This window comes from Alosa pseudoharengus, unplaced genomic scaffold (genome assembly GCF_046254945.1).
Source record: "Alosa pseudoharengus isolate Yale_2024_CS ecotype anadromous, Long Island Sound unplaced genomic scaffold, YU_APseudo_1.1 YU_APseudo_1.1_scf_18, whole genome shotgun sequence".
NCBI classification, from domain to species: Eukaryota; Metazoa; Chordata; class Actinopteri; order Clupeiformes; family Clupeidae; genus Alosa; species Alosa pseudoharengus.
Genome location: NW_027468650.1, coordinates 13,956,598 through 13,969,524, shown reverse-complemented (window position 1 = coordinate 13,969,524; position 12,927 = coordinate 13,956,598). Strand labels below are relative to the sequence as shown.

At 46.5% G+C, this 12,927-nt stretch overlaps 1 protein-coding gene across 9 annotated transcripts in view; it reads right to left on the bottom strand.

Moving 5' to 3' along the window:
• Nucleotides 1-12,927, bottom strand: part of LOC143130957 (uncharacterized) — a 107,257-nt gene that overhangs the window by 80,225 nt on the left and 14,105 nt on the right. For 6 of the 9 annotated variants that reach the window (XM_076290282.1, XM_076290284.1, XM_076290289.1 and 3 more), the window contains exons 2-3: nucleotides 4,106-4,298; nucleotides 2,665-2,721 (exon numbers count right to left, since the gene is read on the bottom strand). In XM_076290282.1, the coding sequence (XP_076146397.1) occupies nucleotides 2,665-2,721; nucleotides 4,106-4,289 (241 nt within the window). In that variant the 5' untranslated portion in view covers nucleotides 4,290-4,298. Of the gene's footprint in view, nucleotides 1-2,664; nucleotides 2,722-4,105; nucleotides 4,302-12,927 lie in introns of all 9 variants that reach the window. The other 3 variants (XM_076290286.1, XM_076290283.1, XM_076290288.1) reach the window with 3 other exon arrangements.

The window sequence follows — 12,927 nt, the reverse complement described above, 5'->3', positions numbered from 1 at the left end:
GAAATAAACAAACAAATAAACAAATATGTCCAATGAATACAACCGAAAATATAGAACAGAGATAACAAACTCAATATGAAGAACTGAAATCAATGAAGCCAATACAAAGGCATGGAAAAGATCCCTTCGCTTTCATTCAGATGCACTCAAACACGCTGACACACACACGCACACAAGCACGCACACACACGCACACACACACACACACACGCACACACACACACACACACACACACACACACATACGCACATGCACATACACACTCAGATCTATCTTTCATTAGTTTATCATGTTATTGTGAATAGAAGCCTGCAGGCTTTGATGTAAGAGAGTAATGATCATGACACAGGCTGTCCAGCACTCATCTCTCAGAGTGGTCAGAGGTGAAGAGAGGAGAGAAGAGGAGGAGAGAAGAGGATGGGAGAGGAGAGAAGAGAAGAGAGGATAGGAGAAGAGAGGAGAGGAGAGGAGGGGGAGGAAAGGAGAGGGGGGAGATAAGAGGAGAGGAGGATGGGAGAGGAAAGGAGAGAAGAGGAGAAGAGGGGAGGAGGAGAGGAGAGTAGAGTAGAGGAGGTGAAAGGGGAGGAGAGGAGGGGAGATGAGAAGAGAAAAGAGGAGAGGAATGAGGAACAGAGTGGAGTAGAGTAGAGCATAGGAAAAAAACAGAGACCCCACAGAAAGGGACAACTTGGCCCCAGACGCTCAGACAGCTTAGAGACAAATACACACACACACACACACACACACACACACACACACACACACACACACACACACACACACACACACACACACACACACACACACACACACACACACACACACACACACACACACACACACACACACACACACACACACACACACACACACACACACACACACACACACACACACAGTCTGGGAAGGGCATGGGTCTCAGCCTCAGTCGCTGTCTGTCTGGGTCTATTTCTCTTTCTCCTCCTCTCAGGCCCTCTCTCATCATCCATTTCTCTCTTACATGTACACACACACACACACACAATACATTTACACACACAAACATACCCAAACACACAAATACACACACATTCTCTCTCTCACTCTCACTCTCTCACAAACACAGACTCTCTCTCACCCACAAGCACGCACACACACACACACACACACATTCTCTCTCTCACAAACACACACACACACTCTCTCACAAGCGTGTGCGCACACACACACACACACACACACACACACACACACACACACACACACACACACACACACACAAACTCAGTCTCTCCCCCTCTCGCTCCATTACATACCCAGACTGCAGCAGACAGTCTCCAGATGCCAGAGGTGATAGAGAAGTCTATCCAATTCTCTCCCTTCCCTCTCCTGATCTCTCACTCCCCTTTTCTCTCTCTCCCTACCTTTCTCTCTCTCTCTCCCCTCCCTTTCCCTCCCTCTCTCTCTCTCTCTCTCTCTCTCTCTCTCTCTCTCTCCCCTCCCTCTCTCCCTCCCTCTCTCTCTCAAAGTTTAAAGATACCAGGGGCAGAAAGAGTCCACTTCATAGTGCCTTCTCTTCTTCCTCCTCCATTCTTTTCTCTTCTCGTTCTTTCTCTCTGTCCGTCAGCTACATGAGGCCATTACAGCACAACAGCAGGAGTGCACATCTATCTGGTTACCTGTCTGTCTGTCTGTCTATCTGTCTGTTTTCCTGTCTGTCTGTCTGTCTGTCTGTCTGTTTTCCTGTCTGTCTGTCTGTCTGTTTTCCTGTCTGTCTGTCTATCTGTTTTCCTGTCTGTCTGTCTGTTTTCCTGTCTGTCTGTCTGTCTATCTGTTTTCCTGTCTGTCTGTCTGTCTATCTGTTTTCCTGTCTGTCTGTCTGTCTGTCTGTTTTCCTGTCTGTCTGTCTGTCTGTCTGTCTATCTGTTTTCCTGTCTGTCTGTCTGTCTGTTTTCCTGTCTGTCTGTCTGTCTATCTGTTTTCCTGTCTGTCTGTCTGTCTGTCTGTCTGTCTGTTTGCCTGTCACCCGTTCTATCTATCTGCTGTCCCATCATCAGGACTGTATATTCACAGACAGATCATTAGTGTGCATTTAAAGCCAAGCAACACCTTCACAGTAACAGATGTACTACTGATTGCCACAACTGATGTAAGTTTATGAAAGAATCACCACTGCAATTTTGTAGTTGTATACGAAATTACGAATTAACAAAAGTTTTGTCGAGTGAAAATTAAAATGCAGTTAAATGAAACACAATACTGCATTGTACCACCCCTAAGTGGTTAAGGAAAGGCAGTGAACAGTTAATATATAATCACAATATAATAAGTTTCCACACATAGCGTTGGGTAGGACGACAAATGAAGGACGTTGTGGGAGCACGACACACGCTTGGCAGCTCCGGCAGAATGGGTGCTGAAGTACACTTATGTAATCACGATTCATTCTCAAAAAGACCACTTAGCAAAACACGTTTGCCTCGTCCACAGCTTAGGAGGGGCTGACACAACAGTTCAGCATTCAAAACACAACACACACACACACACACACACACACACACACACACACAAAATGGATATAAACATGGACACAACTAAGGAATAAGAACCCAAACAGGAGATGAGAAAAACGTGTGACACAAGACCGAGTACCCAAGCAGAGAGGATTCTGGGATGCCTCTTACCAGGGTTTTGGGCCTCTTGGCCCTCCTTCCCATTCTCCAACCCCGGCTCTGCATCTGCTTTTACCCACACACACACACACACACACACACACGCACACACACGCACACACACAGACTCACACAGACTCACACGCACACACACACACACACACACACACACACACACACACACACACACACACACACACACACACACACACACACACACACACACACACACACACACACACACACACACACACACACACACCTTATACAGCAGTTGCTTTGGTACTGATCAACTCAGAGTACACAAAACACTAAAGACTAACATTTACATATATGCACACTAATAACCTAATGTAGAGAATGTAATTTACTCAAATATCTAGTCTAGTCGATCAATATTCTGTGCAGTGTATGATAGTCCAACACACAAAACAAACCAGCTATGATATCATTACATGCAACAGAAGAGTGTGAACTAGTCCAGGCCAGTATCACAGATATTTAGCATAATCTCCTGGAGGTAAAAAGATAGGGAATGGATTTTGAATTCCTCTTTACGTGATTAATCACTGATAATGGATTAAAAGTTCATATGAAATACCAGCATTTAGCATGGCACTAAGCTGACAATGGAAGCTCTATCTATACCAGAAAACCTATAAATCACTGTGAACAGTCAGTCTACATCCAACATTGACACGTATATGTTCAGATTTATGAGATCATCCCTATAGGTTAACACACAGAGGAGGTTTAAGAGAACAAGCCAGTGGTTTTATTAGCTTTCTGTCGACAATATCGACAGTTTCTCTCCACTTTGGCTTCTAAGAGAGTGGAAGTCAGTGATAAGATCTCTTCCATGTCTCCCTCTCGCACACGTGGGGGCGCACACACACGCGCATACACACACACGCGCGCGCACACACGCACACACGCACACACACACACACACACACACACACACACACACATACACACACACACACACACACACACACACTGTCAAACCTAAGCCCACTACCTAAGGAAGAGAGAGTCATGCAGCAAGATACTGTAATACAAATCCAATGAAAACTCCCAGGGTAATTCACCACAAGGGCCTCTGAGACGAATCATAAAAAAAAACATCTCAGTCTGGTGGCTAGCCACTGTCATTAGCGCTATTCGAATTGACATCAAAGTTCACTATTTAACAGCCAATCAGTGAGCAGAAAACACTTTCATCTAGCCATTAGATCACAGAGCCAAATATAAATCAACAAATCACAAAAGCTAATTCTAGTCTTTAGAGCCAAAATCATCAAGGCTCTTATTTCTAGAAATTCATCATGGACTAGCGGACTAGCGGACTTTCCCATCAACATTCTGAGTTAATAAGGTTCTGAACACAGTCTGTCTGTCTGCCTGCCTGCCTGCCTGCCTGTCTGTCAATCTTGTGGTGTGGCCATCTTACCTTTCTGCTTGCCGTCGTCGTCGTCCAGTAGAGGGACGTAGTCTGTCTTGCCCACGGTCTCGCCCACCTGGTCGTCGAAGGTCTCGGCCTCTAACTGGGCCACAAAGTCGCGCTCCACCAGGGTCTCCGGGCCAGACTGGGGCACACCGTCAGTCAGAGCGTCGCTCAGACTCAAGTCTGCCATTCTGAGAGTCTGCTGGGAGAGAGGGATTAGATTAGATCAGATTAGATTCAACTTTATTGTCATTGTGCAGAGTACAAGTACAAAAGGGAGGGAGGGTACAGGGGAGGGTACAGAAGGGAGGGTCAGAGGTCAAGCTGTAGAGCTAATAGATCTGCTATGTGGACATGAGCCATGGCAACACACTGAATTATACACACACACGCACGCACACACGCACGCACGCACGCACGCACGCACGCACGCACACACTCTCTTTCTCACACAAACTGACAGTTCAAATCTGTTATCTTTTTCACTTTCTCTCTCTACCTCATTCTCTATTTCTCTCATATACATAATGGGTACAAAGTCGATCGAGGTAATATCTATCTCTTCCTCACACAGAAAGACACCAATACACACAGCTAATGCCATAAAAGTAATAGGCATGATGTTTGAACTTGTAGACTCTCTCACTCAAACAAACACACACACACAGACAAAGAGTTATGGTATACAGTTAATGGAAAGGAAATGGAGTATTTGAATTGGTGCCAAGAGTGCGCCCACAGCAACACATCCCTATAGCAACATATCAGTTCAGCATTCCTCTCCAACCCATTAGGATATAGACCTCTGCCAGAGATCTCACAACCTGCTGCCGTCTTATGAAATATCTGCTGTAGTTCCACATATTACCACAAGGAGGCAGGGTGGAGTGTGGCAGCATATCCACAGCTGGTCTGATTGGGGTCAGAAGAAAATGTACCCAAAATGCAACAACTGCCCCACATAATACCAGAGCTGTGCACTCACACAGGAAATTCAGCAGAGAGAGAGAAAGAGAGAGAGAGAGAGAGAGAGAGAGAGAGAGAGAGAGAGAGATAGAGAGAGAGAGAGAGACACAGAGAGAGAGAGAGAGAGGAGGGGAACACATAGGTGTCCACTGGGAAAGAGAACATAGACTGTTACAACACCCCCTTCCATTTTTGACACCTATGCAGCTTGTAAAGTCCAGCTGAAACATCCCGATGATAAAAAGCTCTCCCCCGTTACATTTATAGATTCGTAGGCAAACTGCAACCATGCACCCTGACCGCTGACAACTGATGTGTGGGCACTGAGTTCACGATGGAGGTCAGTCCCTGCTGATGGTGAACAGCCTGATTAACGGTTTTATTCGTTAATTTAGGTATCAGTGCTGTTTTCTTCCTCTCTCCTTCCTTCTCAATCTCTTCCTCTCTCTTTTCTCCAATCTCTAATCTGCAATCCCTCGTTTCCTTCCCCTATTTCCTCCCTCGTTCCCTCCCCTGGGGGCTTCCTCAATCAGAGAGATTAGGAGGGCATGTGCCAATCAGGCATCAAGAGGGATTACAGAAGGAGAGGGGCATGCACACAAAGGGAAGCCACCACTGGCACACACTCTTACACACAAACACGCGTGCACACACACACGCACACACATACAGACACACACACACACACACACACACACATACAGGGACGCCAGCAGTCACACACACTCTTACACACAAACACGCGTGCACACACACTCGCACGCCCACACGCACATACACAGACACACACACACACACACATACAGGGACGCCAGCAGTGGCACACACTCTTACACACACATACTCTGAGATGCCAGCAGCAGACACACACACACATACACACACACACACACACACACACACAGAAACACCTTCACTGGCACACACTCTTTCATACATGCACATAACCACACACACACACACAAATATGCACACTATAGACAGATACACACAGGTACTACATATGAATGCATACGGACAAATGTGTATACCTCCACCCACAAACCCACCCACACACACACACACACACACACACACACACATACACACAAACACATGCACAGGTCTGACCCCTGTCTGTCTGTCTCTATAGCATTGTCTCTCTCTCTGTGACTGTCCGTGTGTCTAGCCTTTGCCTATCAGCAGAGAGAAGCTTAGCGGTGCATAAGCCATGTGCCAATCTAAGTCCTGGGCAAAGCCAGCATGGGCAGACAGGCAAGCACGGCAGACGCTTGGCCCGCCATTTCACCATCGATTACGAGGCCACAGACCAAACCTGCCATCCCCCTCCTCCTCCTCCTCCTCCTCCTCTTTCTCCTGCTCCCTCCCAGCTCAACAGTTTCCGCAGCATTTTTACTCTACAAGCTGAATGAAACCAAAGCGCTCCCTCTAGTGGCAGACGAGTGTATGAGACTAGAAAGGTGCTGAGTTAGGACAGAATGTTCTGAGAAAGTGGGAGACAGAGAGAGGGGGGTGGGGGCTGGAAGGAGAGGGGTTTGGGGGGGGGTGGAGAGGAGAAGACAAAGGTGGCCATGGAGAAATCTCACAGTATAGACCAGACTGGCTAAACACTGCTCTACAGAGACTCAAGTCTTGCAATGCATGCAGCACGGCTGGATGTGTGCTTGTGCACACTGGTAGTCTCTCAGACCAGTCCAAAATTCAGTGTTGAAAAAGTGTAAAGCGAAAGGATGAACACATAAACACACAACACTAGTCCACGTGAAACTCAGCAAGAAATAAACATCACAAATAATGATACACTCATTTTTGAACGCACTCATTTTTTTGACACACTCATTTATGATAGTGTGTGCATTTAGGGTAGGGAGTGTTAACTTAAATCATAGTCACTTAAACCAGTCGCCTATCTAAACACCCTTTGGACAACGCAGCCGGAGCGGCAGATCAATGATCGACCACTTGTGCTGGACGAGAGGGAGGGCCGCAGCATTCCAACCCGACAGCGAGTTCTCATTCCCACACAGGCAACAGGACCTCTCCGTCACCTCTGCAGCACAGCTCCCAACCACCTCCTGCCTGCAGTTCAAATAGAACACTGTGTGGGAGAGAGGGAAGGGAAGGGAGGAAAAACTACACTACCCATAAACCCCCATAAAAACCCATGACACTGACTTGGAAACAGTGGCACTAATGAATAGTCTGAACCACCAGTGGGGAAACTAGTGAAAACTACAATTGGTTGCGTGAGAGTGGCCTCTAAGTACAGGGAACACAAAGAAAATACAAATCACACAAGAAAAATTAGGAACCTAAAAGATCCAAAACCAAAATGAATACTGGAGCCAGCAGAAAAGCAGGATGGCTGCACTCGCGTTCCGCAGGACTCACTACACACAGGAGATCTGGAGATCTAGAGGGTGGAATGATCATTCCGATTCACCAGCATTCCGATTATTAAGATAGTACTACACTTGTTCATTACGAGGATCGTACTACACTTACCTTAAATCATTTCTACACTTCACTACACACATTCAAATGTCTGTACTGTAGGCCTACTACTTGATGTTGCACTATGTAACGCTGATGATCGGGTAGGCTCATGCCTGGTTTTGGACTAACTGGGTAAAAAAAGGTGTTTAATATTGACACGAAAGGGCATTGATATAAATTCTTCCATGGTGTTTCTTTAAAATCTTTGTACTACTCTGACATTATGATGATGGTTCCAGGCTATACCAAAGTCCTTATAGGCAAGTCCCCCGACTCGGCGGCCATCTTGGTAACGCACTTTGGGGAGTTATCGGGCAGCTATTTTCCTATTCAAACGAATACAGGATGCATTTCTATGGAAGTTTTGAGTGCTACTGTACGTCTCCTCATTAGAAAGTCCCTGGCTATTCTTCATCATGCTACACTTCCATATGATCTGATGATCAGCAGGGTGCACAGGCTGATCTCAGCACACTGATTAAGGGCAGAACGCCTTACAAGAGCCCGAGTCATAGGCCAAACTGCATGTCGAGGTGGCTGAGCTAATCGGATCATCATATCCAAGTCACAATGCACGCAGTGTGCCCTTACAAGGGGTATTAAAGGGCTTATCTTGTTAAGGTCGGACAGGTGGTGCAAATGGAGTTGCTGGTAAGATATCCAGAAACACAAGGCACAGGATCAATGATATGCCGCCTAGGTAACATCGTCATTGTTTATTTATGTTTTAATTATTTAGCTATTTTTTCTGTCTACGTTAATCATGTTAACTTTAAAAGCCTGTAGATGGACACAGATGACGTTGTTTAGATCCTACTTTGTTTAGATCCTACACACAAGTAAAGAAACAGAGAAAACAAATATCTGAGGTATATTTTGGTGTGACCATTGTTTTCGACAATGGAAGGAAAGGCAACAGTACAGGATTGGCTGGCCTTTATTGGGTTTATACACCACTGTGTGCAAGCCACTTATGGAGTATCTACTGAGAGACACCAAGTCCTCATTAGTTATTGTGTGCGCGCGTGTGTTTATGTGTGTGTGTGTGTGTGTGTGTGTGTGTGTGTGTGTGTGTGTACAGGCATGCTCTGGCAGAGGCAAGGCCATTCACTGAGGTAAGCCTCTTATCTAGTCTTCTGGTGTGTGCAAACAAACACATACAAATACAAATACATGCACACATACAGTACAATGCACTTACACGCACACACACCCAGACACACGTGCGGCCTGGAGCATCCAACACCGGAGAAAAATATGAGTCGTGTGCAGGAGCATGGAAGTGTACACATTGTGATCCTGTGTAAATACATACCGTGATTGAATACGACACATACAACACACACACACACACACACACAGTCAAGCACACCAAGTGTGTCATGTGGGTGTGGCTCCCAGTATACAGGATCCTACTTCCTCTCTCTGACTAGAGTAACACACCCAAACCCTGTATCTACTGTCATTCACTTTACTCTGAACCCAGTGCATCTTCATTTAGGTATAAGCCAAGGTTTCGATGATGTCCCTTCACTCAGGAACAGGCATTAGTAAAGGTAACATCCCTTCTGCTCTTTAGGTAACAACAATATAATTAAATAATCTCTGCCTTCCTGTGTTAAAAAAAGGCATGCTGTATGACCGTATCTCGGCAGCACAGTGCCAGGCCAATTGTTCCAACCTTTGTGTTGATCAGTGTCTTTTTCAAGAGGGCAAAGAGAGGGCAGAAAGATGGTAAAGAGAGAGCGAGAGAGAGAAAGAGAGCAAAAGAGAGAGAGAAAGGAAAAAGAGAGAGAAAGAGAGAAAGAGGGAGATAGAGAGAGAGATTCTCTCTCTCTCTCTCTCTCTATCTCAAAAAAGAGAGAAAGAGGGAGATAGAGAGAGAGAAAGAGGGAGATAGAGAGAGAGAAAGAGGGAGATAAAGAGAGAGAAAGAGGGAGGATCTAGACTAGTTTGCAGAGCCACGTGTTAGGAAAGGGCCCTCACCACACAGAGAGGTATGTGTGCAGGACTGCATCGGGTCATGAATCAGGCGACGGAGGCTGCATTGTTCTGCGCTGTCAGTGCACTTCCTTATCGGTGCCCTCCTCACCACGGCGAGGCCGAGGCTGGGACTGGGCAGCGTGCCAGGGGAAAAGCCATAACTTCCGACCCGCGCCATCCAGCAGGTGCCACTGTGCCGCAACGCGATGACAGCAGAGCAAACGGTTGGAGGTCAAACCGTCTGCGGCGCGGCTAAAGAGGAACACGGAGGGGGCAACGCGGCTGGAATGCGGCTGGAACGCGGCTCTGCGCAACAACAACAAAGATGCATCATTGGAGGGACAGTAGCGGTCCAAAGTCCCATTCACACACAGAGACTAGCCAGACACTAGCCAGACTAGTTTATTTTTAACTAGTTTCTCGGCCAAGTATACTTGCGTATACAAGGAATTTGGTCTCTGCATTTATCCCATCCGTGAATTAGTGAACACACAGAGCACACACAGTGAGGTGAAGCACACACTAACCCGGAGCAATTAGCTGCCTTGCTACAGCGGCGCTTGGGAAGCAATGAGGGGTTACTGTAGGTGCCTTGCTCAAGGGCACTTCAGCCGTGCCTACTGGTCGGGGATCAAACCGGCAACCCTCCGGTTTACAAGCCTGAAGCCCTAACCAGTGGGCCACGACTGCCGCCTAAGCCAGAGACTAGCCAGAGACTAGCCAGACACTAGCTAGACCATGGAGTGTTGTGAATGTCTCAGGCAAATCACTGTCGATGTGAGACGTTGTGCAACAAAGTTATTTTTGTTCAACTTTTCAACTTTGGAGGCGTCAAGTGAAATGTGACAAGCAACTCACCGGAATTAGTATGCCAGTATAAGCCTTCACTCTGTGCAGGGCTGTCATTTTGTTCAAACTGGCTTGCGTTTGCAGTTTCATTTAAGTTCAAGCTGGCAGCCGAACCTTCAGTGTGTGTTTTGTCAAGGCTGGGTGTTCAAATAGATTTCTGTCTCTTCAATCACAGATGTACTTCCAAAGATGGAGTTGCAGGGTGGCACCAGTGATTTGCAGAAAAAGAACCACCTCATGAGCAGAGGAGGATTGGAAGTCCCCAATGTGGCATTCTCTCTCCAGGCTGGATTTTCTTCTTTTTTAAGGGACATCCTCAAACTCTCTGACTCTCTCTCTCTCTTCAACTGCAGAACAACCTGCAGAATCTCCAGATGTCTGAGAGCTGTGGTGGATAGTGGCACCATGTTGAACACTATTAAAAGTAATAGAGTTCTAAACTTAACACGCGTTAGACATCGCCAGTGGGCGTTGGCATTAACTTTCTGAAGCTGGGCTTTTCCACCTCCGTTAGAGAGCGGACCAGCAGATGGGCAGAGGATGACCCGAGAGCCCGTGCCACCATGCCCACGCCCGTGCAATGCCCATGTCCGTGCCGTGCCCACATTCGTGCCCAAAACTGCCCAGGTCATGTCATGTCGTGGCTGCCTCCTCTGCCTCGGTGGCACTCCAAACGTTGCATAACAACATTTAATCCACAAGTAGGACTCCCAATCCTCAGCTTGATCTGATCCCCTGGGGAGGGGGAGTGTGAGTGAGTGTCGTGAGTGAAAGTTTTTTTTGAGTGTGTGTGAGGAATCTCCACATAGGGTTGGTTAATCTGCTTTCACTTGTGCAACAGAGAGAGAGAGAGAGAGAGAGAGAGAGAGAGAGAGGAGGGATTTTTGGAAGTTGTGTTGGAGAAGCGATTCGGGAGACAGAGAGGAGGGGTTCTAGGTTGCGTTGGAAGAGAGATTCGGGAGACAGAGAGGAGGGGTTCTACAGTAGTTGCGTTGAAGGAGAGATTCGGGATGGTTTGGGGGATATTTATGTCTGGCCTTGTGCAGCTCAACTTACACTCACACTTACAATCTTTTTTTCCACTCCTGACCAAGCTATGAAAACATTAGAGGAGGAAATTCTTGAAACACACTGTGTAACATTAATGCGCTGTAATTAGTGTCAAATACACACACACACACACACACACACACACACACACACACACACACACACACACACACACACACACACACACACACACACACACACAGACACACACACATAACGGAAAACAAATTATAGTGGTGAACTCAGCAAGCGTAAGCAGACTAGCAGGTGCTGAACAGGATGGAACAAAATGCAGAAGACCAAAATGGCGCAGTTTTTTTTCAACCCAGAAACTATGACAACCCGTCATCACTGTGAGGAAATCCTTGGAGCGTCAGGGGAAAGCAATGATCTGGGAGTTGTTGTTTTTTTTGTTTTATTTTTTCTTGGGGGGGGGGGGGGTGATGTCGTTTCTCTGCAAAACCCATCTGTTTTTTTTTTTTTTTTTTAAACAACGGCAAAAGCAGCCCTTCAGGCCGCCCCAAACGTCCAGAGCGAGCGCTGCCAGCATGCGGTCGAAGACCAGCTTGTGCCCAACGCGCTTTATTTGACATGTCAGGCCTGTAATTTGGGCAGGTCACATGGGTTGCCCCACCCGGCCATCTTTGATGAGGTCATCGGTATCTCCGTGCCTTTGCTGGCTGGGAAACATTCGAGCTCCGACCAAAAACTGCTTCTCGCTTGGGCAGAGTGAGTGAAAAAAGTAGTAAACAAATAAAACATTAATAAAATTAGCTCCGTTTGGAGAGTTCCGCTGCATTGAGGTAAATGTGGCTTAACCAGTTAATGGTCATTGTTTATCATGGAGTATAAACAACATAGCAACAAATCAAACTGATCTGACAGACAAAGCCTTTGGTCATAGCCTGGGGTGCGTTTCCCAAAAGCACAGTTGCTAACCTGTATGGTATGGTATGACTAAATAAGCAACATCTCTGCCCCACCACCCCCACCACATACACACACCTAACCCATAAGTCTAAAGATACAGTTTGGTGAAGAACAGTAACAAACACAGTTGTTTTACGTTAATTTGTGCCATTCACAACAAATACACTACAATCATCTCTCTACACAGCTAGGTCATCATGACACTTTCAGTTCCCTTTAGCAATGGCAGGGTAGATTTCAACCTCACTCAATAGGCACACTCGACTCAAGCTTCCCTCCTGGATCTCTCAGTTCTGTTTTTGTTTTCAATGATACACCCAGACAGCTGACACTCGGCTTTTTCAGGCGGCTTTTTTGCTGAGGCCTGTTCACACACGACACGACGCCACCGAGACGTATCCAAACAGGTGCTCCTGACTGGCATCTGAAGCCAAGAAGACATTTAAAAAAAAAAATATATCATTACAAGTAAATCACAAACCTCTCTGTCGTCCGGGATGACAGTTAAACGTTTTCTGTCAGCAAACAGAATTACACTGTGTTAATACTGTTTG